The sequence below is a fragment of the Malus sylvestris genome, chromosome 10, assembly GCF_916048215.2.
Source record: "Malus sylvestris chromosome 10, drMalSylv7.2, whole genome shotgun sequence".
In the NCBI taxonomy this organism is placed as follows: domain Eukaryota; kingdom Viridiplantae; phylum Streptophyta; class Magnoliopsida; order Rosales; family Rosaceae; genus Malus; species Malus sylvestris.
In genome coordinates, this window is record NC_062269.1 from 1,533,893 (window position 1) to 1,561,215 (window position 27,323).

At 39.5% G+C, this 27,323-nt stretch overlaps 1 protein-coding gene and 1 pseudogene across 2 annotated transcripts; one reads left to right on the top strand and one right to left on the bottom strand.

The window, feature by feature from the left end:
* Positions 1-7,813: 7,813 nt before the first annotated feature.
* On the top strand, positions 7,814-14,242 carry LOC126586127 (TMV resistance protein N-like). Of its 2 annotated transcripts, none has more exons than XM_050250826.1 (6): positions 7,814-9,043; positions 9,939-10,505; positions 10,592-11,696; positions 11,789-12,067; positions 12,387-13,466; positions 14,011-14,242. In XM_050250826.1, exons 2-6 carry the CDS (start codon positions 9,982-9,984, stop codon positions 14,023-14,025), a joined length of 3,003 nt encoding a protein of 1,000 aa, XP_050106783.1. In that variant the 5' UTR covers positions 7,814-9,043; positions 9,939-9,981; the 3' UTR covers positions 14,026-14,242. The 2 variants fall into 2 exon arrangements, with proteins under 2 accessions (XP_050106783.1, XP_050106782.1); XM_050250825.1 differs by lacking the exon at positions 14,011-14,242 and adding an exon at positions 13,653-13,809 and having other exon boundaries at positions 12,387-13,548.
* Positions 14,243-15,904: 1,662 nt separating this feature from the next.
* Positions 15,905-19,182, bottom strand: LOC126586866 (L-type lectin-domain containing receptor kinase S.6-like; annotated as a pseudogene).
* Between the last annotated feature and the right edge of the window lie 8,141 nt (positions 19,183-27,323).

Below are 27,323 nucleotides of genomic sequence, written 5' to 3' on the forward strand. Positions count from 1 at the left end.
GAGCAAAGATTCCGGAGAATGATGGTTAATCGGATTACAATATACCTATCTATACTTTAGTGGTCCTAATGTATCACTTTTTTTTATTCTTAATAGTTGTACATTCTCCAGTTAAACTACGCAACATGCATTATATTTATAGGTGTTTGAGAATCATCGTTTTTTATCATTAGTGTCCATATTTCGCCGTGCTTAATTTGGTGATGTCCTCTTTTATCTTTTGAACTTTGTTGATTGGTCTCCTCCTTTCAAGTTTTGTGGTCATAAAGATGTCAGTTTTACCGGGAAAGCGGTAGATTTGACATATGTTATACTCCGTTGGATTTGGATCCTCTCCTGAGCTAATGGAGAGGATCCTTCTGACCACTAATCATGGGCAGTTGGATTTTTATCTAACGGTTATAATTATTATAACTTTAAAGGGACCTCCCTGTTTGTAGCCGTTGGATTATCCAACGGCCATTGATTAGTAGTCAGGAGGATCCTCTCCATTAGCTCAGGAGAGGATCAAGTCCCGTTTTAGTGAAGAGCGCATTCATAAATGGTTCATTATGTTAATATTGTTGATTTTGACTGTGTAAAGTAGACACTGGTGTATAAGTCTATGTCATATGTACAGTGTGCATGTGATGTACCATATTTTCATTTTCATTTTGAAAGTAATTCGTTCTTTTTTTGAAACTTATTATCTTGGAAGATGATGGTACTTAATCTTTATAAAAAAACACTTCAAACCCAATAGTTAAAAAAAAGAAAAAAATTACCCAACTGACTTGACGATGAATAAAGTATTTCACAACTAAAAATCAATTAGAGCATGACAAGTGGATGGACGAGGGGGGTTTTTTCTCTCTCTTTTCAATTGAGCTCTTGAAGTGTTTTTGTATTAAACATAGAGTTATCAGGGTGTCTATGTTTGAATGAGGGACAAACTTTAGACTTAATTGTCAAAAATGCATTAGGAAAATACTATTGATGAACTAGTAAAGCACTACAAAGTTACTACTCAAACACTACAAATGCAGTAGAAAGACACGCAAAAGAGGGACTTCCAAAGAGTCATTTGGAAGTTCTCTCAATTGTTTTGCATCGAATCATTTTGAAGCCCCTCTATCTATTCTTTTGTACTGCGATTCAAAAATGTTGTTTATACTATGTTTGGATGAGGGACCTTAAGAATCCACGGAACTTAGCCTAGGTTTCATGATTCTTATGAATGCTCATTTTCTTTATATATGGATCATTTCAACTCTACTCTTACATTGCAGCTTGCATTGAAGACTTCTTATTTGGTTGACTAATTTTATCAGATTTGATATTGCTAACTGCTAGTTGTTGGGGGTGATATGTTTAGTGCAGGGTATAACTAATGAGATGATTTATCTAAATGACAGGGGAAGTCTCAGCATATTCAACAAAGAATCTTAACATTGTTAATGGACTTGTATCCCATCTTTCTAGCTTAGCCTGTCCTAAAGTACGGGAGGAGACAGAATTGCTACCATCGCTGCTTTTTCCAGAAGAGATGTGTGGCCCAAGCTTTCGAGAAGTGTGGACCTAACAAACAAATGTGTGAAAAAACCCATATAGAAGTTTCGTAGTGGGTGACGTAAATATTTTCCTCTTAAAGGAATACTTTGAAACGAGTATTGGAAAATGGGTTAAGAAATAAGATAAGTGATAAATCAAGTTTGATATCAAATGCTGCAGAACAGTCTCATTCCGATATGGAGTCTAAAACTCAGTCCAAGTTCGAGTACTCTAAAACCCAATCCTAGTCCTAGTCTAGTTATGATTGTATCCTATGTTTTATGTATGTGTTTGGATCAAAACTTAAACTTTGGGCTCGGAGGAAGTTGGCCCAAAGAACAGCCTAAAAGGGAGAGGAACCCGAGGGCCCAGTCAAAACCCAGCCGAAGTCCAGAAGACAGGAGAAGCCCGTTTCTGACTAGGTGCAGGCTATGCAGACCACTTGCTCACCTACCCAAAGGTCAAGTGGTATAGACAAGCCAGCTAATCAGCCCAAAAAGTACTTTTAAATGGCAGTACAAGTAAATAGCCGATGAGTCACTACCCTTCAAGCTGCATTTGGGCAAGGTTGCTGCTACAGGGGGCTAAGCCACGGTGTCTATAAAAGGAGAAGGAGAAGTCAGAATCAAGGACACTCAAACAAACAAAAACAAGCACAAACTCTGCTTAAAGCCAGATTTGCCTTCAAAACGAAGCTGTAGTCAGCCCAAGCCTTTATCCCTTTCGGGATAAATCTTTTGTAATAGCTCTGCTACCCTGTTCAAACTCTTGCTGTAGTATCGATTTCTTCTGTAAACTCACCTCCCAGCCCTTTCTTTTCTAAGCTTTCAAACCTCTTGCAAGACGATCAGCCTTGCCCGACAAGGTTAAACCTTGCCCGACCCTCTTTGTTTTTATCTTTTTATTCATTAGCCTAGCAATATGTTGTATACTACAAGTTATATCCAAGTTATTTCTAGTAATATGGCTATTAAAAGATTCTCTCAGCACTTGAATTCGATTTGAATATGTCTCAACAGTTCAAACCAGATCTAAGTTCTAAGCCCTCGGGCATATAAGATTTGATCACCCTAAAAGTCCTTGGCCTCAAGGCATAAAAAAGAACCTGATGTGGACTTAACCCATCCACTACAAGCTTTGATAACAAGAAGTCCGAAGTTACTTGGGGCGCAAGTAACCGACCTGTCACTTAGTTTTATTGCTGTTATATTATGATTACCATATAACGTTCGGGGACGGGATGAATTCTGATGGGAAGCCTCAAGGCCTATTCAAGGCCCCACAAAGGCACCTATTTGGATTCATCATATTTCTCGGGCAAGAACATTGAGTGTAGAAGGGGTTCTGATGGGAAGCCTCAAGGCCTATTCAAGGCCCCACAAAGGCACCTATTTGGATTCATTTTGCTCTTTAAGTTCAGGTAATCGGAAGTATGATGGTTATAAGACATATATAACCAAGAAAATGAACCTTATGTGTTCGAGTACTAAGTTAGTTATTTATGGGAAGCCTCAAGGCCTACACCTAAGGCCCCACAGAGGCACCTGTCAATAACTAACATAGTCTCTCGAATATATAATTAAACTCAAACATCCGTTCTACATCTGCCATGCTGAAGATGGCAGTGGCACGCCTGAGCACTTAAAGGTTAATTTTGATTGTGAAGCCTCAAGGCCTACACCTAAGGCCTCACAAAGGCACATTTCAAAGTTAACTTTGTCCTTCTCTTTCAAACTTGCCCGACAAGCCTTGCCCGATAGGCTTTGCCCGACAAGCCCGCCAGTAAAGCAGGAGCCCGACAGAAAAGCATCAACCGGTGCCAACCTCTTGGGGAGCTGTGTGCTCGTCGGACAGGAAGCATCCTCTACGGAAATTCCCGCCACGAACAATATGTTTTCTATATTCCTCTTCTACACGAATCCATCTTGTACCACCATAAATATTAATGATCAATTGGCTCGCTTAATTGTCGAGTTGAGATTATAAACTATATTCTACTATCTTTCATGGTATCCAGAGCCAGCATCTAACGAAAAATGTTCAAATGTTCAAATTTTTTCTTCTTCTCTACAGTTATGGTGTCTTCTTCATTTGTTGTCGCTTATTCTGTCACAAACTTTCCCACGATCAAGCTTTGATCGCACAAACTACCCCCTATGGCGTGCCCAGTTTCTTCCCTTGCTGTGCGGCCACAATTTGTTGTCTTATGTTATTGGCGAATCTCCCTGCCCTGGTGCGTTTCTTCTTGATGACAACGGTAAAATCACTGACAAAGTCAATCCATGACTATGGTGTGACAATATTAGTGCCATCTCTGTTGCCTCTAATCCAGTTTATCAACAACGTATGCATCATGAGGATGTCAATTATTACTACATCCGTGAGAAGGTCATTCGCAGAGAGATCATTGTCGGTTATGTCTCTTCTACATATCAAATGGCTGATCTCCTTACCAAGCGTTTATCTGTTGTCCGGTTTTCCTTCTTGCTGTCCAAAGTTTCCGTACGTGGTCACACGGTCAGTTTGCAGGGGAGTGATTAACCAAGTATAATTCCAATTGCTGCAGAACAGTCCCATTCCGATATGAAGTCTAAAACTCAATCCAAGTCCGAGTACTCTAAAACCCAGTCCTAGTCCTAGTCTAGTTTTGATTGTATCTTATGTTTTCTGTATGTTTTTTGTATTCCTCTTCTACACGGATTCATCTTGTACTACTATAAATATTAATGATCAGTTGGCTCGCTCAATTATTGAGTTGAGATTACAAACTATATTCACTATCTTTCAATAAGTAGGTGGCCTTAGCACCACTGAAAAAACATAGAAACATGAATATCTTTTCTCAGAATAAAGTTGGTAACTTACTAAGACATGAATTATCTTTTCTCATAAAGAAGTTGGGAACTTACTCAGAAATCTTGTTTCCTGGAAATTTCCCATAGTCGGTTTTCCACTGTTTATGTGGAAAATACTTGTCCTTTCAGCTTTTCGTCTTGAACGAGTATTGGAAAGTGGACAGTTGTTGCATGTGGATTTTCTTGTTGCTTCTTTGAAGGAGATTTACATTGCATGGCAACATTATAGCGGTGTGGCTCAAATTTGTCACCACTTCGCGTTGTATTTTAATTTTGTGGCGTGACAATACGTAATAGATTGATTACGCGGTTATTTTGGCTTTCTCGTTTCATGTAATTCATTGTTCTTTTCAACATGTAACATTTTTAGTTGACTTTTTACTAGTTTTGTTACTTGATGGCTTGTGTCATGATGTTGATTAGAAACTAAAATTAAAAACTGAAAATACAAATTTTGAACGCTCAAGAAACTAGTTTTTAGTTTTTATTTCTCTAATAATTAAAAACTAAAAGTAGTTGTCAAACAAGTATTTTTTGAAAATGAAAAAGCGAAAATAAATTCTTTTGCGTCAGAATATCTTTTAAGTATTTTATTTGCCTCGTGAAGATTGTAAGCCTGATGAAAATTGTCATTATGCATTATGTTAGTGAATTGTGCTGAGATATCAATCATATTTAATAGCCGGAGGCCTTGGGCAAATTGATCACATACATATATCAAAAGGAGAACCTGACCTTGGAATGCTGGTGTGAAAAAACCTAGATTAGTGGGTGACATAAATATTTTCCTTTTTAGGAAAAAAAAAACAAAGAATATGAATATCTATTCTGGTAAGAAAGTTGGAAACTTACTCGAAAGTCTTGCATCCTGTCACTTTTATTGTGGAAAATCTTTGTCTTTTCACTTTAGTAATGGCAGTACATGTGTATGGGGATTTCCTTGGGAATGAGGGAAAAATTATGCATTCGTCGAACTATTGTTTTGAATTTCTTATGATTGAAATCTATGATTATGCGTCACTTAGGTTTTTTTTTTTTTTTGTGACACGATAATTTTTATTAAATTAGATAGTGGCTCTTTATTACAGTGGTAGAAAAATGTTAGAACCTTGCATGTAGGCGTGAATTCAAATTTTGTCAGTGGCTAATTTAACATTTAATGTGTTACTTAGTTTAGTTTGATCAATTATTCATGATGAGGTTTTTATGTCCTTACTGAACTGTGATTTCTCTCGTCCCTTTATATATCTTGCAGCTATTGAATCGCAAACCCAAGGTGTTGGTACAACAATTTTTTTTTTTTAGGAATACTAATGAAAATGACTTAAAAACTTTGAGTTTTAACGATAAGAACAAAACAAAGGGTAAAATGAATAGTATCATGATTGACTTTTTAGTGTAAAAATATGATTTTTCGTTAAAATAAACAGTACCAGGAGTTTTTCGTTAAAGCCCCCTTTATTTTTAGACTGTGCATATGTACTAACCAGGTTCTAGATAAAAGAATAAGGGAACTTTGTTGGATAACATGTGAGCGGTAAATCCTTATGTTAATTTTGGGGCTAAGATCGTGCAATTGCCAAAATGGCCTTACGTGTTGGGTTACCTCTCTACTGTTCTTGTGTGAAAAAACCTAGATTCAGGTTTCATAGTGGGTGACATAATTATTTGGACAAGAATTATCTGCCCTCCCATTTTTCATGTCCTTCTAAGTTCTTCTGTTTTTGTGGTCACGGTTAAATCACGTAAACATTTTATATTATTATTTATTTTTGTCTTATTATCTTTATAAAAAAATAATATAAAATATTAACATGACTTAACCGTGACCATATAAAATAGAAATGCATGAAAAATACGAAGGCAAAGGCATGAAAAATACGAAGAGACAATCCTTGTCCTAATTATTTTCCTCTTCAAAAATGGGAAAGCTGGGAAGTTGCAGAAGTCACTAGTCTTGCATCCAATCACTTTAGTGAGCAGAGAAAAGGTGAAGAAAGATAACACGTCCCAGCGCGGAAGCTTCCTGGAAATTTCTCACAGTGATCAGTCTTCCACTTTTTTTTTTTGGTTTGAAAACCATTGTCCCTTCACTTCGGAACGAGTATTGGAAATCAGAGTCAAGTCTTCCATTTTTTGTGTGTGGAAAATACTTGTCTTTTCACTTTAGAAGTCCATGTGTTGGCGTGTTTTCTTCATTTTCCCTCTTCAACGAGTATTGAACAGTAAATAGCTCTTACATGGAGATTTCTTTGTTGCTTCATTCAAGAAAATTTTAACTTTGTAACGTGATAATACGTATTAGGTTGACTACGCTGCTATTTTGATATTTTCGTTTCATGTAATTCATTCTTTCTTTCTCACGTATAACTTTTTCTGTTGAGAGATTAATTTGTGTGATGGTGTTGGGTAGAAATGTTGGCTGATGGAGCTGCTTGTTAGGTCCTTCCAACTTATCTTTGGCTCGATACTAGATGCCAATGTTTAATTGCTAATGTTCTCACTTATTTAGTATTTGATTAAATGGTTTAGCTCATTCTTTTAATAGTACGTATTGTTTGAAAGCGTCAAATGTGAAACTAATAAATTAATTCAGAAAAATTGGACAAAACAAACAATTCAAAGTGACACAAAGATTTATACTGATATGGTATAAGTCTACATCCAGTACAGAGATGGTAAAGAAATTTTACGAATAACTAATGAAGATCACAAATAGAGTTTTAACTCTCAAACCCCAAATCCTGTACAAATCCAATAATTCTCACTCAAAAATAAAAAAAATAAAAAATGGAAGAGATGAAAATACATAATTTCGTCTCTCCCGAAAGCCAAAAAATTAGCACCAATATCTTGAATGTGTAATTGCCCAAAACCTTTATTTTTCTCTTTTGCTAATGGGAACCAAAAGAAAAGCATCCAATGCCTTGTAATGCTGCTCTATTTTTCTGCCTTTCTTTTTTAGGAACCGAGAGGCATAGGTTGCCTTTCTTTTCCTCCATGGTGACGGGAAGTGGGAACCGAAAGAAAAAGCATCCAGTGCCTTGTAAAATTGGCTCCTTGCTGCCTTTAACATAGTCATCACGTGACTGAGACCATTTTTTTTTTAAGAAAAAAACATTGGCTTCAGTCAAAGTAAACGGTCCAATTGGAATGAGCCACAAAACCTAACAGTAAGCATCGGCTAGGACGATTAATTGTTTGGAATTTTAACGGAGAGTATGAGATATTTAACATATTTTAACCGTTAAATAGTTCACCATAGATCATCATAAAATTTAGTTCTTTTACTCCTATTTAGATGAGTAATCATACTAACGTTTCTTCGTCAAGGAAATAATTCATCCGACACTATCACCGACACTGAACCGTGTGGTCCCTACCACCTTCACTACCAGTATAAGTACCCATCTCCCTCCATTTATTTCCTATCCTACCTCTCTGAATTTCTTATATTCCTACAACTTCCTTGCAAGAATTTTCAGTGTGATTTAGCTGCTTCTTGTCTTGCCATTTGTCACTTCTCTCTACTTGTGTAAGTCTGTGTTGATCTTGTGTTTTGTTTGATAATTCTCTAAGTCCTTAATCTCTTTTGCTTAATATACATTTTCAATTACCAAAACAAGATTTAAAGTTTTTTTTTTCTTTTTCCTGCTAATTTTTGTTTACTCGTTCATTGAATACTTTTTTTGTTTGCACAACTTATTTTTCAGTAATTGCGTATGATTCAACAACTTAAACTAAGTTATCGAAGACTGTAAAATCAAATTGAATTGTTAAATATGTGTTGATACTGAGCCAAATATCTCACGACAGTGAATCCGTGTAGTTACGAATAAAAATTGCATCTTGTAATTACCAAGAGAAGATTTAAAGTTTCAATTTCTTTTCTTAAATTTAAAAACATTACTTTGTACTAAAACTGGGGAGCGGCGGCACTGTAGCTTTCGCTAGAGTGCAATTTCATTTGATAATTTGAATTTATTTCCGCAATTGCCATTTTTCCTTGAAAAAAAAAAAATTCGGATTTCATTAAGACACTGGCTCTCATCTCCTCCTCCTTCCTCCTCCTCCGTTCGACAGCATCTCCTCCGCTCCTTCTCCTGGGTATTTTTTTGTCATCTCTATTTATCCTCAGAACTCTGAGAAACTACTAACGAGATCGTCCTCTCACTGAAAAACCGCGAGTCTGGTGTACATTCGAAGAGAATCTTAATCCCAGAAAATCTTATCTTTGGGTACTCTTTCCAGATTTATGTTTGTGCTGCTGAGTGGAACTTTGGGTACTCTTTCCAGATGATTTGTGTTGAACTAATAATCAAATGGTTGTTGGATTTTGATTTCGCAAGAATGCTTTGAAAAGTTTTCTTTTGGGATTTGATGATTTCATTCCACGTGATTTTGCATTCCATCTGTAACATTCAATTGTTGATGTGTACACTGACTCTTAACTGCTTTGATTTTGAACATCCTATTGTGTCACTCAGTGGCATGGATTTGTGACAAATTTATGTAAACTTTGGTGATTGGATGCACTTGTTTTTTCCCTTATGTAAGTGCACTTGTGGTGATATTTTGAATGCAGGGAAAGTGGAGATGACAATTGTTATTTAGAGCAAGTGGAGATGATCTTCGGATAAAAAGAAAAACTTGCCCAGGTACTTCAACTTTCCATTCTAATAACTGGCATTTGATTTTTCTAAATGTTTTACGCATAGAGAGAGATGAATTATGTACTATGAGTATCAGATTTCATTCCCTAGACTTTGGTTGTTTGATGTTATGATTGTTTAAGTTTGAACGTTGATGAATTTCGATTGTGTTTTCAGTTATATAATACTAATACACTAAATGTATAAGGTCTGATCAGTTACAAACGAAACAAGTTTTTATTCCCAATTGCTTTCTTTATCATTTTTCCTTAATGGGTTATCGATTCCTGGCTTTTGAACTGTTTTTTGGCTATGGGTGCTCTGTATTTCTGAGCTTCAAGGCATAAAAATTTCTGAAATGCAGGAAAAAGGAAACAAATTGCCTCATCAGTGCTGCCAATTGTGGCTATTTAGAGGATAGTCTTTTACAGATAATGGGTTGCTTGAACATTTTTCTATACTCAATGTTTAATATAGCTACTTAATTAGGTGACATGTATAATATATCATTTTATCAGACTCACTATGCACACAATTTATTAATCGAAATAGTGATGCTATAAATTTAGACTCACAAGACTAACACACATTGACAAACTCTAAGATACAGATTAGTCCAATATGCAATTGTAAAGCTCGCATCTATTACATAACTATGTCATCAAATGTCTGAGTATTGTTTGTCTAAATAGTTTTATTGAAAAAGAATCTGGACGTTATTTGAACTGTCCATTGTTATAAAAAGATTTGTATACATAAGTTTATAATTATCAAAAGATTGGCACTGTTCAACTACTCATTGGTCAAAAGATAGAGGTTCTATGAAAGCTTGATTTATATACTACTTACATCCATAATTATCACAAAGAAAGCGCGTATGCCTGATTTTTTGTTCATTCAGTTACTGTTTGCAGTACCCGATTTACAGCAACTGTTTTTTTCCAATGGCATTGACTTGGAGCACCCAAAGAGCCTCTTCATCTTTTCTTTCAAATGATTTAGCTCCTGGATGGAAGTATGATGTGTTTTTGAGTTTCACGGGTGTAGACACCCGCAGGGGTTTTGTATCCCATTTATACCATGAATTGTGCAAGTGCCAAGGAATTACGACTTTCTATGACGATCGAGAGCTTGAAAGAGGAACAAGTATTTCTCCAGAGCTTCTAAGTGCAATCAAAGCATCGCATACAGCAATCGTTGTTCTCTCTCCAAAATATGCTCATTCCAAATGGTGCTTGGACGAACTCACAAACATTGTTCAATGCATGGAAGCGAGGAAATCAATTCTGCCGGTCTTTTATGAGACAAATCCATCTGACGTAGGCAATCAGAGGGCGTCTTTTGCCGAAGCCTTCACTGAGCATGAAGAAAAGTTCATTAGTACCGAAGACAAAAAGAAGGTGACCCAGTGGAGATCTGATTTGAAAAAAGTATCCAAAATTTCTGGGTGGCATTCGAAGAATTTTAAGTAAGCATGCGTATTTGAATGTTTCGTTGTTGTTCTTGCTTTGGTGCCCCTGTTTGGTTAACTTATTATACTATTCTTCCTTCCAGGTCTGAAAGACAGCTAATTGATGACATTGTCAATTGCGTGCGGAGGAAAGTGCAAGCTGCATTTACGCTATTAGATTCCTCACAGAAGTTAGTCGGAACTGATTCTGCACTCGAGCAACTAAGTTTGCTGTTAGCTCATGACGCAAATGATGTTCGATTTATTGGGATAACTGGGATGGGTGGCGTAGGCAAGACTACTCTTGCTAAGCTAGTTTATGATAAAGTCTTCCATCATTTTGAAGTTCAATGCTTTCTTGGAAACGTTAGAGAGATTTCTGTAAGAGAGCGTACTCTAGTTCATCTTCAAAAACGACTTCTTTTCCCAATCTTGAACGAATATGTTGAAAACGTTAGTGACCAACAATGGGGAATCAATTACACGAAGAAATGCTTATGCAACAAAAAGGTTCTTCTTGTAATTGATGATGTGGATCAAGTAAACCAGCTACAAGTACTAGCTGGAAAGAAAGATTGGTTTGGCATGGGAAGTAGAATTATCATTACAACTAGAAATCAACGTCTGCTGGTCGAGCATGACATAACATTGTGTCATAATGTCGAGGAGTTAAATGATGCCGAAGCACTTAAGCTGTTTAGCTTGCACGCCTTTAGAAAAGACCAACCTGAGGAAGATTTTTTGGAACTGTCTAAGTATTTCCTAGATTATGCCAGAGGCCTTCCATTAGTTCTTAAAACCTTGGGGTCTTCTTTGTATAAGAGAGGTCAAGATGCATGGAATAGTGTACGAGATAATCTAAAGAAAATTCCTAATCCAACAGTTTTTGATACACTCAAAGTTAGTTATGATGGACTGGGAAAGACGGAGAAGAGAATTTTTCTAGATGTTGCGTGTCTCCACAAATGGAAGCTCAAGACGATAGTATTGCGGATACTAGACAATTCATTTGGAATTTCTAGTAGTAGTATGATGGATGTACTAATTGAGAGATCTCTCATATACAATGGTTACGGAAACATGATAGAGATGCATGATTTGATACAAGAAATGGCACGGACAATTGTTTGTGAAGAGTCTGAAGACCCTGGTCTACGCAGTAGGTTGTGGCTTTTCGATGACATTTTTCATGTACTCACGACCAATTCGGTAAGAAGTTAAATTCCAAGTTTGAAAGAAGATACGATTTCTTTTGACACTATATTAGACTTGATTGTTTGTAATTTTTTCTCAATTGTTAGGGGTCGAGAGCAATTGAAGCTATATCCCTACGCCCGCACAAAGTAGAAGTGGTACGCCAGTGGAATTGCGAAGCCTTCTCCAAGATGCATGGTCTGAGGTTTTTGGAATTCGATAATCTGATATTTTCTTCAGGCCCCAAATTTCTTCCATGTTCCTTGAGAATTATAAATTGGAGTTGGTATCCTTCCAAGTTTCTTCCAACCAGCTTTCGCCCGTACTTGCTTACTGAACTTAACATGCGTAATAGCAAACTTGTTCGGCTTTGGGAGGGAAAAATGGTAAGAGTAGTATTAAATAAATCCCTAGTTAGTAATCATTTTTTAATTTTGTCCAATGATATTTTAACACATATTCTATTGTTTAAAAAAAATAATGGACATGTTAAAAACAAGAACATATGACATTTTTTTATTGGACCAAAACAAAAAAAAAAGTCTCTAGAGTATTCACTAATGAGTACCCAATTATTATTCATCCCTGAATAAATGCTACGTAATTTACAAAATAATCATTTACTTTTTATTTATTTATTGTTTTGAATAAATTTTAAGGTTGTAGAAGCCAAATATATGATCTGAACCTTACGGTGTTGAACAGGACTTGCCCAAGTTGAAATGTCTCGATCTTGCCTGCTCCAATAAATTGATTAATACCCCAGATTTCAGTGGTTTTCCAAATCTTAAGACGTTGAATCTTGCATATTGTAAGAATTTAGTTGAGATTCACCCGTCTGTTGCATTCCTCAAAAGACTTGAAGTTTTGATTCTTAGGGGCTGTGAAAGCATTAAGAGCCTTCCAAGTAAGGTTGAAATGGATTCTCTTAAGACTTTCAATCTTAACAGTTGCTCAAATGTGAAAAAGATTCCAGAATTTGGGGAGCAGATGAAGAATGTGTTCGAGATTCACTTAGAAGGGACTGCGATCGAGAAAATACCTTCATCAATTGGACATCTGGTTGGCCTTGAGTATTTGTATCTACGTAATTGCAAAAATCTCTTGAACCTTCCAAGGGCTATTTGTAATTTGAAGTCTCTTCGATGGATCAATGTGATTGGATGCCCAAAATTTGACAAACTCCCAGGAGACATGGATCATTTAGAGACGCTTGAATGTGGAGACACAATGACAGAGCCATTTGTTGTGAGTATGAAAAATCTTGAAGGACTAATTTTTTACAGGAATTGGCGGGGCCTTTTCTGTTTTCTAGGACTTGGAAAGAGTCTTTCTGATCCTCCTTGTTGGGGTTTGGTGTTATCTTCTCTAAATCGTTTATGCTCTTTGAGAAAGTTATCTCTGAGAGATTGTGAACTCTGTGAGGGAGATATCCCCGATGATATTGGCTGCTTGTTCTTTTTGGAAAGGTTGGAACTTAGAGAAAATAATTTCGTCAGTCTACCTGAAAGCATTAGACGCCTTTCTAAGCTTAGGTTTCTTGAGCTGGATAGCTGCAAAAGCCTTCAAGAATTGCCACCTCTTCCATCAAATAGCGAATTATATGTATCTCTAGATGATTGTACATCTTTAAAAAGGTTGACAGATGCATCCAAGTTGGGCAGCAGATTCACCAATTTGTATGACTTTGACTTCAGTTGCAAGAATTGCGTTGCATTGGTTCAAGATGAAGGCTGGATTAATACAATACTCTCAAGGATTCCAAGATTTGCCAATCATCATGCGGTACTCTCTCTCTCTCTCTCTCTCTCTCTCTCTCTCTCTCTCTCTCTCTCTCTCTCTCTCTAAAATAGTTCTTTTCTTACAGGTACAGCATCCAGATTTCCAGAAAGGGGTCTCTCTCTCTCTCTCTCTCTCTCTCTCTCTCTCTCTCTCTCTCTCTCTCTCTCTAAAATCGTTTCTTTCTTACAGATACAGCCTCTAGATTCCCACAAAAGGGTCCCAAAGGTTGTATTGCCTGGAAGTGAAATTCCAAAGTGGTTCAGTAATCAGAGTGTGGGAAATTCAGTAAATGTGAAGCATCCACCACCATCATGTACCGACTGGCTCGGGATTGCCTTTTGTCTTGTTTTTCAAGATCTTTCTGGCCTTTATGATTATGATTACTGCGGTATTTGGTTTTCAAATAGATTGTGCTTAAGTACTACAGTAGGGTTTTCTGTGTCAGAACACCTTTTGGTAGTTTATTTCCCTCATGAAGATTGTCCTCAGGAACAATTTTTATTCGAAACTAGCTTGGTTAATACTGAAAAGGGATATGTAGGAATAGACTCCAATAGTGTGAAGAAGTGTGGGGCTCGTTTGGTGTACAAGCAAGATTTGGAAGAACTAAACCAAACATTGAAAATCCTGAAACGAACACATGAATATATTGACGAGGAAGCTTCAAGTGGACCTGTAAGTGCTAGCTTCAACGACACAGAACAAATCCACAAAAGACATAGTTACTAGTCACCATTTTATAATAAATGCAGGCAAGTCCCCATCGATTTATCCCAACAGCTTTATTGTTATTAAAGATATTTTTTGCTTCGCCATCTTAGTCAGTGGATTCAATCTCACCCGTTGTAAAGAAGAAGAAAAATCTACTTAATTTCTCATTGCAATAGTTTTTCATTTCTTAATTTCATTTCAGTCCCCTGTAAAGTCAGTTGCATCATAAACTTGGGAAGAATTGGCAAAGCTGGAGTTGAAGCAGGACAAATACTATCCGAGCGCCATGGGGTTGGCTTCTATGTTTCTTCCTGGTACAAGAAAGAACCACGAGGTTCATTTTGTGAAAACACCGAGGAGTTGAATTCAAATTTGTATAGAAAGAAAGAATTGACGTGTTTCAGTCTGTTTTTGTAACTAATGGAAAAACACTCGTCTTGATCTGCAGTCAGATATTGTTGTACAAATAACAAAATTCGAAAGGAATATTTGGATGAAACACGAAACTTAATTCTATCTTTCCAACATCATTTGAATTATTAAGTCCATCAGCTTATAACAAAATGCTTGAGACCATCTCAATCAGACACAATTTCAGACTACAAATTCGGCAAACTAACTGAAACAAGTGAGGGGGTTCCTCAAGTTCCCCAGTCAACAAGCTCCTAGTTTCTCTTCTACAAACTGCACTGAAATCCTACTAATTGTGACGTTACTCGATCTATTACGAGCAACTAATCCTTGCCAAAGTGGCTCTTCGGAGTCAAATATTGTACATCATCGAGTTCAAGACTTGGCCGAACACCACAACAAAACGAGATTTCTTCAAACTCATCAGGAAAAACAGGCCGAAGGCTCACCTTTGGTTTTCTTGAAGGTAGCAGAGGAGGGTCGTTTCGCTTTAAGAATCCTTGCAGCTTCCTTCACCGTTGGCCTCTTCACAAGGTTTGGGTGCACACTAGCAAGTCCAGTCATCAGCATCCTCTCCATCTCTACCGTATCAAATTTCCCCAACAACCTCGGATCAGCAGCTTCGATCAGTTTCCCGTTTTCCCACATGCTCCAAACCCAATCAACCACCACTGTTCCACCATCCTCCACCACCTTTCTCACCCTCGCCATCTCTAACACCACCACACCAAAGCTGTAAACATCAGTTTTAACAGTTGGAACACCTCAATAAACGTATCCCGGAGCAAGATATCCCATTGTTCCAGCCGGTATAGTTGTTTCTCTTGCACTGATGGAACTATGCTCATACATCTCTATGAATTATTTGCCTCTCACACTCCTCGTGAAGATATGCAAGAGCAGATGCGACTCCGAGAACTATATTAAGTCTTTGCTTCTAGGATAGAACAATTGCTGAATTGAAGCTTTTGTGAAGAACTTAGCTGAGGCTTCCATTGGGTATACTCGTACACCAGGACTAACTCATTACCCTCGCATCACCACCCATGAAGCTGAACCAGATTCTTGTGCCGCAAACAACCCACCATAGTTGCAAACTCCATGGTTTAAGGATGATGCAGACTACCAATTCCATCAGCCCTCTCAAACCTTTTCACTGCCACTTATCCACCAGAGGGCAGAGACTCTTTATAAACCTTAGCCGATGCCCCTTCCCCAACAACCCTGTTTCGGCTAAACCCCATTGTAGCTGATCTTAGTGACAAACTTTTCAGAACTTTATTCGCCTCAACTCAACGAGTTTTGCCCTCTCTGCTCCTACTGGCAGTGACTTTTCTCTTCTTCACACATACAAAACAAATGACGAAACGGAGTGCGAATATGGAGAGGACAAATGCGGCTCAACCTCCCAAACCAAGAGCCATCTCCAGTACCTTTGTTTTTCTTCCATGAGAACGATTTTCTGGGCTGCCTTTGGTACTTGCATCTTCTGGTGACGAGCACGTGAAGCAGTCCCCTTCTTCAAACTCATCCGTAGTAATCCCGGTTGGAAGAGATATGAAAGTCTTGAATTGAAGAGCCCTGCCCATTTGAGGCAGAGAAACTGACACGCATGAACTCCTTGAACTGGTTGGAGAGGTCAATCTGAGCAACAAGAAGAGGCGTTGGAGGCCTAGTTGACGAGATCTGACCCAAACCCGAAAATCTTGACAGCATCTCTGTACTCAATCAAGCGATAATCTCCCTCCCACTCGTCAAATCAATTCCTCTTAAAACAACATCGACACAGGCAACATACACAACCGTGTTCACATGAGTACCAATGTGGTAAACCATTGAGGTCAGCGACCACAGGATCAAACCTGGTATCGAAGTTCACAGCGATGAACGATTCTTTCGACACCGAGGATGGCTCATATACTCCGTTGGATGATCCCAGAGATCGACATAATAATAAGAGATTAGTGAGGTTGGATGAATTGTACTGCCTATTACTTGTAAGAGCTCGATACAGACTTCTCCAATAAACTGTTATCCCTGATCAATTTTCTAACTGAAATACTAACAAAGACAATTCTGTTTGATTAACTTGCAACTGTCTTGTTCTTTGTATAAGTTTCCCATTAATAAATCTAAAAGTTGAAGCATTCACAAAAATAAAGATTCACACTTGTCGAGAAACCGAGTAAAAAAACCTCCAAATGAGAGAGTGAATCATACTATTCAGTGACGTCTTCGAGCTTCGACCCTATGCACCGGTCGATCAACTCTAATAGGAAAAGGGTAAGCAAACCTAATGGGAGTAGCTGCGACGCATTGTTGGCAGCCGTTGGAAGCGGAGAGGTTTGGCGGCAACAACTTGCTGCCAGGACAGAAACACAGAGCAAAATCTAGTCTGCTCCCAAGACGCCAAAGATTCAAGTTAGGGTAAGTGTTGTAATTTACATATTATGTAGGGGGTAATTTAGGCCTTTCAAAAGTTCCATCGAAAGCTCCCCATTGCTTCTTGCGGAAGCAGTTTACATAAGCAATTTAGAGCATATTTTAAATTTGAATTTTTGTCTCTCTCCATTATATTCATGCAAATCTTGGCTGAGAGGGTTAATCAATTGGAATAATGCTTTTATTTTGAATATAGATATTTTAGTTCTTTTTGCTGTCTAACCCTTCAAATATCAAAATCTGCTAACCTAAGTTCTTTTAAGAATGAATAATAAATTAAGATAGCCATTCTTTGTCACTTTTCATGTTTTCATCCGTCTGTGAGAGGATTTATCGAATATGATGAAAGATGTAACATCATTGTTTTCTCGTGTTTAGAGATTCATTAATTTTTTTTTTAACCGTGTTGTTGCACGACTGAAATTTTTATAGCTTCAATAATATATAAAAGAAAATCATGAGTTTTAGACTCTTATATCATATAATGCCTCCATAAGCACTGATATGCATGAGGAGTAAAGATTTCACAAAATGATTGTTAATCGGATTTATCTAATGCAAGATGTATCATCAGTGTTTCTTGTGTTTAGTGATTCATACATTTTTTTAAGGGGTTTTTGAACTTTAATCCTTCAAGAAGATTAAAATTTAAAAAAAACCTGGTGTTAGATTAAATATTGATTTTAGTCCCTAATGTGTCCTTAATTCAAAATAATTAATGTGCATTTTATTTAATGTCTCCCATTAAATATTTAAATTTATTAATACACAAATTTTAATTTATTTTTTGACCAATAAAGAGTTTTTTAATTTATTAATTTTATTTAACATTCTTCAAATTTGAAAGACTCAATTTATGTACCTAAATGTTAGTACCGAAATGTATGTACCTAAATATATGCACCGAAATGTATTAATATTAAATTAGTGTACCTAAATATGTGTACCGAAATGTATGCATCGAAATGTTAGTACCGAAAATGTATTATATTGAATTAATGTACCTAAATGTTTGTATCGAAATGTATGTACCGAAATGTGTGTACCTAAATGTATGCACCGAAATGTATTATAATGAATTTAATATACCTAAATGAAGAAGATAAAGTACATCGAAATATATTGTATAATAAAAATTAGTTTATCTAAATGTTCACAACAAAGTATATTACAATGAATGAAATGAAAATAAAAATTATAATGAAATAAAATTAATACATTAAAAATTAGAAAGAAAAAGATAATAATTAAAAAATCAAAATATAATTAATAAATGAGGTTATTAATGTATCAAGGGACTAAAATTAGATTTTGATCTTACTCAAAGTTTTAATCAAAAAGTCATCTTTACCAAGGATTAAAATGAAGTTTTCTATTTTTTTAATCATGTTGTTGCACTATTGAAATTTTTACAGCTTCAGTAATATATAGAAGAAAATCATATGTTTTAGACTTGTATATCATATAATGTCTCCATAAGCACTGGTATGCGTGAACATGAAGATTTCGGTGATGGTTAATTAGATTTATCTACTATGATGAAAGATGTATCATCAGTGGTTTCTCGTGTTCAGTGATTCATGCATTCTTTTTAATCATGTTGTTGCACTACTGAAAGTTTTATAGCTTCAGTAATATAAAGAACAAAATCATGAGTTGTAGACTTGTATAGCATATAATGTCTCCATAAGCAGCACTTGTATGCATGGAGAGTAAAGATTTTGGAGAATGATGGTTAATCAGATTACAATATACCTGCCTGTACTTTAGGGGTGCATTTGTTTGACCTCATCAAATGGGACCGGACTACTTATTAATGTAGTCCCATGTTTGATAGGTGCTGTGACTAAGTTAAGTGGGACTAAAGGGGACTCGTGTGGACTGGAGGCCTCCTTAAAGGTTCTTAGCGAGGCCCTCCCCAAACCATGGGACTTGCTAAGACTGGCTTCTTCCTCCTCCCTGCGAGCCCCTCTGTGAGTTCTGGGCTTCTTAATTTTGGATTTCGATGGGATTTAATTCAGTTCTGTAGACCATCCCTAGCAAGCTGCTTCACTTCGCAATGGTCATCATCCTCTAAAATCTCGAATCTCATATTTCCAACCACCAACATCAACCACAAAAAATCCCCCATCTCATATTTCCCACCACCAACCATCACCCGCAAAAAATCCCCAATCTCATATTTCATGCCGCCACCACCGCCATGGATGAGCCATCCGAGAAGCTCCAGAACCTCAAGTTGCTAAATTCTCTACTGCTCAAGGAAACCAAGGAGCGCCAACAGCAGGTGGAGTCGCTGGTGCAGGGCAAGGCAGATTTGGAGTCCGAGCTGAGTCGGTTTCGCCGTGGAGATTGAGCCGCTTGTGAGCGAGTTGAGTGAGAAGAGCAAGGAAAATGTTGGGTTAGAGTTGGAGAAGAGTGTTTGTGGTGTTTTTGTTCTGACCCAGATGGAACAAATGATGTGAGATAAAGTTTGAGATTGAGAGGGCAATGAGTAGAGAGATGGTGAAATTGTGAAGTTAATGAGGGAAGTGAAGCAGCTTGCTGGTGGACTCGAGATTGAGAAGGGCAGCTGAGAGAGAGATTATGTGAAGAAATTAATAATAAATTAATTTCGACAATAAACTATAATACTGTTTTCATTATCCTGCTTCTTAGTCTGACACTGCACCAAACGCTTCACTAAGTTAGTCCAGCTTAGTCTAGTCTAAGCCAGTCCAGCTTAATCCCTGCAGCTAGTCCAATCCGAGATAATCCGGTGCAACAAACGCACCCTTGGTTCTAATTTATCACTTTTAGTAGTTGTACATTCCCCAGTTAAACTGCATAGCATGCATTATATTTAGGGGTGTGTTATCCACACACCCCTTTTTACTTCATACACATCCTCTTTGCGGGCATCAGATCGACTGAATTAAAGAAGATCAAAGGACAAAAATTAACAAGATGTGTGTGAGAAGTAAAAAAGGGTTTGTGGATATCACACCACTATATTTACAGGTGTTTGAGAATCACTATTTTTTACCATTAGTGTCCAAATGTTGCGGTGCTTGATTTGGTTATGTCCTCTTTTATCAATCAGTAGGGGAAGGGGGAATAAAGAAGACTTCTGATTTGGTTGACTGGTTTTTTCAGATTTTGTGTTGCTAATTGCTGGGGTGATATATTTAGCATTTATATGTGTGTGCAATTCGTAAACTTCCACTACTCCAATTCGTATACAATAAAAATGGGGTTATTGGTTCATTGGTGTAGCAGTTGTTATTTGATTCAGGGGTATTAAATAGATGTTTTTAATGGTAATCTTTGTCTAAATGTCAAGGTTTGTGAAATCACACCTTTTTGGCTGACTCAAAGATTAAGGGCGAACGGACACATTTGTTTTTTTTTATTTTGGAATTTTGGATTGTTCATATGATTTAAGGGTTGAAGGGTGAAATTTATATTTTATCCACATCACTTTATACTTTAAGGGTGCATTTGTTGTACCGGACTATTTCGGACTGGATTAGCTTTAGGGACTAACCAAGACTGGCTTAGACTAGATTAAGCTGGACTAACTTAGTAAAGCGTTTGGTGCAGTGTCGGACTAAAAAGCTGGATAATAACAAATTCTAATATCATATTATTTAATTCATATTTATTAATATTTTATATTATTTAATACATATTTAGTATTGTTTGTACCATACTTGACCAATCCCGAAACTACCGAGCACCGGCCAACGCTATACTGTCAAGGACCCAGAAGAGTTCCCCTCCGACTAGGAGGCCAATCACTACTCGACACGTGTCAAGATTAGAAGCCAATCAGAGCGCAGCACGTGTCGACATCAAGAACCAATCATAACATGACACATGTCAATGTGACAAAGCTACAAGTTTTTCTATAAATAGGGGTCATTCCCCCACAATATGGCCTAATGCCATTTCGGTTAAATCATTCACAAGAACTCACTAAATTGAGAGCTTGATCCTTTGTACTTGTGTAAGCCCTTCACTACTAATAAGAACTCCTCTACTCCGTGGACGTAGCCAATCTGGGTGAACCACGTACATCCTGTGTTTGCTTCTCTGTCTCTATTCATTTACGTACTTATCCTCACTAGTGACCGAAGCAACCAAGCGAAGGTCACAAAACCTGACACTTTCTGTTGTACCAAAGTCTTCGCTGATTTTGTGCATCAACATTTGGCGCCGTCTGTGGGAAACGACACTTATTCCTACTCTCTTCAGCTGTGTCAAGCTGGTTTCTATCATTCGTACACTTTCTTTTGATCAGGCATCCCTCTCCAACATGGGAAGCGAAGGAAGCCACAACACACAGAATGACACCCCCCTTGCACATAGTGCGAAACAACGAAAGAAGGAAGGAAAACGAGTTCTTCTTCAAGCTAAAGTCGATGAGTTGGAAGCTCAGAACAACAAGATAGCAATGAGGAATGAGGTCCTCCAGGAGCAATATGAGAAGCTCTTCGAGACACTCCACGAAGCTAGGCAAGCTCAGACACGCGAGCTTGTTGTCCCCGTGGAAGTCAACCATCAACTGGGTGCCCTCCAACATGGAGGGTCACATGCATTCGACATAGATATCCCTGATAGGGAACAGATTACCCCTCGACTTGATAATCAACATGAGGCTTCTCTTAACCCAGTTGCTTCGACCCGAACCATGAGAAATGGAGGGAGACACCTCTTTGCTGAAGGGGCAGAAGGATCGAAAGCCGTCTTTCGCGATTGTCGGGATTTCCTGAAGCAACGTCGAGAGAATTCCATCTATATAAGCTCAAAGATTAATGACCCAAGGATTTCTGAGAGACTCGGTCCCCTGCCACGGCCCAAGCCGGCCACCAATTTGGGGAAGGGGCAACAAGTCCTAGAGAGACATGAGGGTACAGGGGACTCAGAGGTGTTCCGACAGACATACCCTGGAAGCCAGTACAGCGAGTCCAGGGAAAAATCACATGCCCTTGATCAAACCTTCCTAATTCCAATAGGAGATGGAGATTTACGAAAGAAAGCTCCAGTGACACATAACTCCGCTCAGGACCCCCTTGTCCTACAACTTCTTGAGGAAGTAAACAAGTTGAAGGCTGAACGTCAGGCTGAAATACCTGACTGGAACCAACCCAGGCCTGGCTCTTTTACAAGGAGGATCCTCAACACCCCCCTTCAAGCAAAGACAAAGCAAAAGCTTGGCTTGCAACTTTATACTGGAAAAGAGGACCCGATTGAGCACCTTAACCTCTTTGAGTCCACCATGGCATACCGGATGCACACCGACGAAGAGCGATGTCTTCTCTTCCCCTCCACCCTCTCTAGTGGAGCTCTAAATTGGTATTGTCGTCTTACATCTGAGACGGTAGACTCATTTGAGGAATTGAGGAAACTATTTGTTTCCCAACACATTTTCCAAACCGATCGCTTGCACTCTGCAGATGACTTGTACACTATCCGCCAGAAGCCAGACGAGTCATTACGTATGTATGCTGGCCGCTTCAGCCATGAATACTCCCGGTGTGCCGAGGCAGACGACAAGACTGCCCTCAAAGCCTTCACGGCAGGCCTACGTGATTGTTTCTTTAAATACATGATCAATGCCAATACTTGGAAGACTTACTCTGAGGTGATGGCGCAAGCTTATAACCATGCCTCCGTCGAGGCAAAGACATATCAGGAGAAACCCCCTACAACCATCCTTTATCAACAAGTGGGAGGTGGAAGCCAGACTCACCTAAATGAGAAGACCTCGACTTTCCAAACAGCAGTGGCACCTCCCCATGCCTTGCATAATGCTTCACCGAATCAACAGACATATCAATTTCAAGGCAAGAGGAAGGATTTCCATCCTCACCACTCTCATTTCAGTAAAAAGAGTAAGGGACACTATCCCGATAACCAAGGGTATCGCCACAATAATGCTCGCCCCCAGGCAGTCAATGCAGTGGGTCAAACCCGCGTCAAGATACCCCCTACCCCAAGGTATGAGACATACACGCCCTTGAATGCCACATGCGCGGCCATTTACCCCAGCATAGCTCACCTGATACCAAAGCCAAAGCCGAGGCACCCAGATTACACGCCCTCGAATAACGCGGGCATGTTTTGTTGCTACCATGAGCATAACGGCCATGATAGCGAGAAATGTATCATCCTCCGTGATCGTATTGAAGCTTTGGCACGAGAAGGAAAAATTGATCAATTCCTTCTTCACCCTCAAAGGGATAACCGTAACGAACGCCAGGTGAATGTCATATATTCCATAAGCGGCGGCACACCCATATCTGAATCTTCCAATAGGGCCATGAAAAACAGTGAACGAATTCTGAGGCCTGGTCACCAAGTGTTTCACGTGGAAGACATCAGGGGAGGGAAGTATCAAAAGCCTAACTGGGATCCGATATGTTTCTACCCTGAGGAAGAAAGAGGCATCATCTACCCTCATAACGACCCATTGATCGTGGAGGCTCACATAGCCAACTTTGATGTTCGACGAATCCTCGTAGACACAAGGGCTTCGGTCAATATCATGTTTGCCGAAGCTTTCAGGGCACTCAGTGTAGCTGAACACTTGCTCGATCGCTCGATGTCTCCTCTGATAAGCTTCTCCGGTGATATCGTGCAACCCTTAGGGAGCATACATTTACCCTTTACTATTGGTACAGGCCCTTACACGGCTACCATTACCACTAACTTCCTAGTGGTTGACTGCCCAACGGCATACAATGTCATCTTTGGGCGCACATGCATCAATGATCTCAAGGCTATGGTATCCACGCATATGCTGTTGATGAAATTTCCAACCCCCCATGGCAACGGCTACATCAGAGGAGATCAGCTTAGTGCACGATCATGTTACAACACTTCAGTTAAGCAACAACACTTGCCCGAACCCAAGGAAACCCTGTCTGTACATGACCAAGTCACAAAGACCAGCCTAGATGAAGCGAACTTGGATCTTCCTGATAGCAACAATCAACCCGATGATCCTCGAGATGACTCTTTCACCCAGCAAGCCCAACCTGCTGAAGAGTTGGAGAAGGTACCTATCTCAAGAGATCATCCAGACCGCATGGTGAATATTGGCACCACCCCTTCGGTTAGCATTGATATCTTTTTTGAAAGAGAACACTGAAGTCTTCGCCTGGTCATACGAGGACATGCCAGGCATCTTTCCCGATGTCATCTGTCATCGTTTGAGTATTGACCCCAAGATCAAGCCGGTGAGACAGAAGCGAAGATCTTATGACGCTGAACGATACGAGGCAATGAAAGCAGAAGTTGAAAAACTCAAAGGCATAGGCTTTGTCCGCGAAGTCAATTACCCGACATGGGTAGCAAATGTGGTCCTTGTTAGGAAAAATCCGACCAAAGAAAGTCTTTCGCTTCAAAAGGTCTTGTGGAGGATGTGTGTTGACTACACCGACCTAAACAAAGGGTGTCCGAAAGATAGTTTCCCTCTTCCTCTTATTGACAGGCTTATAGACTCTACGGCAGGGTGTGAGCTCTTGAGCTTTATGGACGCTTATTCAGGATACAACCAAATCCTCATGAACCCCTCAGACCAAGAACACACGGCCTTCACTACTGACAGGGGACTATATTGCTATAAAGTCATGCCTTTCGGCCTAAAGAATGCGGGAGCAACTTATCAGAGACTGGTCAATTCAATGTTCGCCGAACAAATTGGGAAGAACATGGAAGTTTACGTTGATGATATGCTAGTCAAAAGCAAACATGCTGACCAACACATCACCAACCTATCTGAAACTTTCACCATTCTAAAGAGGTATCGAATGAGGTTGAACCCCAACAAATGTGCCTTCGGCGTGGGCTCTGGCAAATTCTTAGGCTTCATGATTAGCCAACGAGGCATTGAAGCTAACCCTGAAAAGATCAAAGCAATCCTCGACATGAAAGAGCCAATAACTTCAAAAAACATCCAAAGCCTTACTGGCAAGGTGGCAGCCTTAACCAGATTCATCTCTAAGGCCACAGACAGATGTGCTCCTTTCTTCAAAGCACTCAAGGGAAATAAGAAGTACATTACATGGACGGAGGAATGTGCCAAGGCATTCAAGAACCTCAAAGAGTACATGAGTAAAGCCCCTCTGCTCTCCAAACCAGAAGTTGGTGACACTCTCATCATCTATCTATCGGTTTCGGCTTCAGCAGTCAGTTCTGTTCTTATTCGAATGGACAGTGGTGTCGAACGGCCCGTCTACTACGCTAGCAAGGCCCTACAAGATGCGGAGACACGATACTCCAACATTGAGAAATTAGCTCTAGCATTGGTCATGTCTGCTCGGAAACTTCGCCCTTATTTCCAAGCACACGCCATCATCGTGCTTACCAATCACCCTCTTCGACAGATACTCCAGAGTCCTGACACGTCTGGACGAATGATCAAATGGGCGATAGCATTGGGTGAGTTTGACATCTCCTACCAACCAAAACCAGCCGAAAAAGGTCAAGCAGTAGCAGATTTCATCGCCGACTTCACATATCCTGTTGACATTGCTTCTACACCTGAAGCAGTAGCTTCATTACCATCGGAAGCTCAGAAAGTAGAATCAACGACCTCAGCATGGAGTCTGTATGTTGATGGCTCATCCAACCAACAGGGCTGTGGAGCGGGACTAGTCTTGACTACGCCCGACAAAGTAGCAATGGAGTATGCTCTTCGTTTCAAATTCAAGGCATCAAACAATGAGGCCGAGTATGAAGCCCTTCTAGCAGGATTACGTTTGGCCAAACACCTCGGGGTTAAACAAATTGATATTTTCAGTGACTCCCAATTAATGGTCAACCAGGTTACCAACAACTTTGATGCTAAGGACAGCTCCATGGCAGCATATCTTGCGCAAACACAACTTTTGCTCAAGCACTTCCACTACCAGATCACCCAAGTTCCTCGAGCGGCAAACAGTCATGCAGACGCCCTGGCTCGCCTCGCCTCAGCTGTGGAAGACAAGATTGGAAGAAAAATTCATGTCGAACTGTTGGCAACACCAAGCACCATGGCCGCAGAAGTATGCAACTTACAACAGGGGGATAGTTGGATCACCCTGATCTATAATTTCCTTGCTCATGGCACCCTCCCAAATGATAAAGTACAGGCTAAGCAAATTCGATACAAGTCTACCCGCTACCTGATCATCAATGATCAACTCTATAAGCGAGGTTTTAGCCTGCCATACTTAAGGTGTCTTACGCCTGCCGAGGCGGAAATCGTCCTTCGGGAAATACATGAGGGAGTCTGTGGAGATCATGCTGGATCTCGGTCCCTAGCACACAAGACTTTTCGCCAAAGATATTACTTGCCAACACTCCACCAGGATGCCATCAAAGTATCCCGCTCATGTGACAAATGTCAACGATATGCGACTATTCCTCATTCCCCTCCAGAGTCTCTTACTCCTATGATCAGCCCTTGGCCCTTCGCCCAGTGGGGACTTGATTTGATCGGCCCAATGCCGGCAGGGAAGGGCAAAGTCTGTTACGCAGTCGTTGCAGTGGACTACTTCACAAAGTGGGCCGAAGTAGAACCCTTGGCAACCATTACTGAGGCAAAGATAGAAGATTTCGTGTGGAAGAACATCCTTTGTAGATTCGGCATTCCCAATGCGATAGTCACTGACAATGGGCGACAGTTTGACAACAAGAAGTTCAGGTTGTTCTGCTCTAAGTTCAACATCAACTTATGCTTTGCCTCTCCAGCTCATCCCTAGTCTAATGGACAAGTTGAGGCCATCAACAAAATAATCAAGCGCACTTTGAAAACCAGCTTGGACAAAGCTAAAGGCTGTTGGCCAGAATTTGTACCCCAAGTTCTTTGGTCATATCGCACTTCATATCGGACTTCAACAGGAGAAACTCCATTCTCACTTGCCTTTGGCACAGAGGCGGTTGTCCCTGTTGAGCTCGAGCAAGCAACATTCCGAGTTCAGAACTACATTCAAAGTGAAAATGACAAACAACTCACCCTCAACTTGGATTTAGTCGAGGAACACAGAAACCAAGCTCACTTGAGGAATGTCGCCTACAAGCAGCGCATCTCCAACTATTATGACTCTAGGGTCAAGCCTCGTTCTTTCAAAATAGGAGACTGGGTCTTAAAGAAAAGATTACTCTGCGACAGAGTCCCGAGTGAAGGCACACTTAGTCCAAACTGGGATGGACCGTATGAAGTCATTGGCATCAGTCGCCCTGGCTCTTACACACTTAGAAGCTCCGATGGCAAGACCCTTGGCCATCCATGGAACGCTGATCACTTGAAGTACTACTACAAATAGA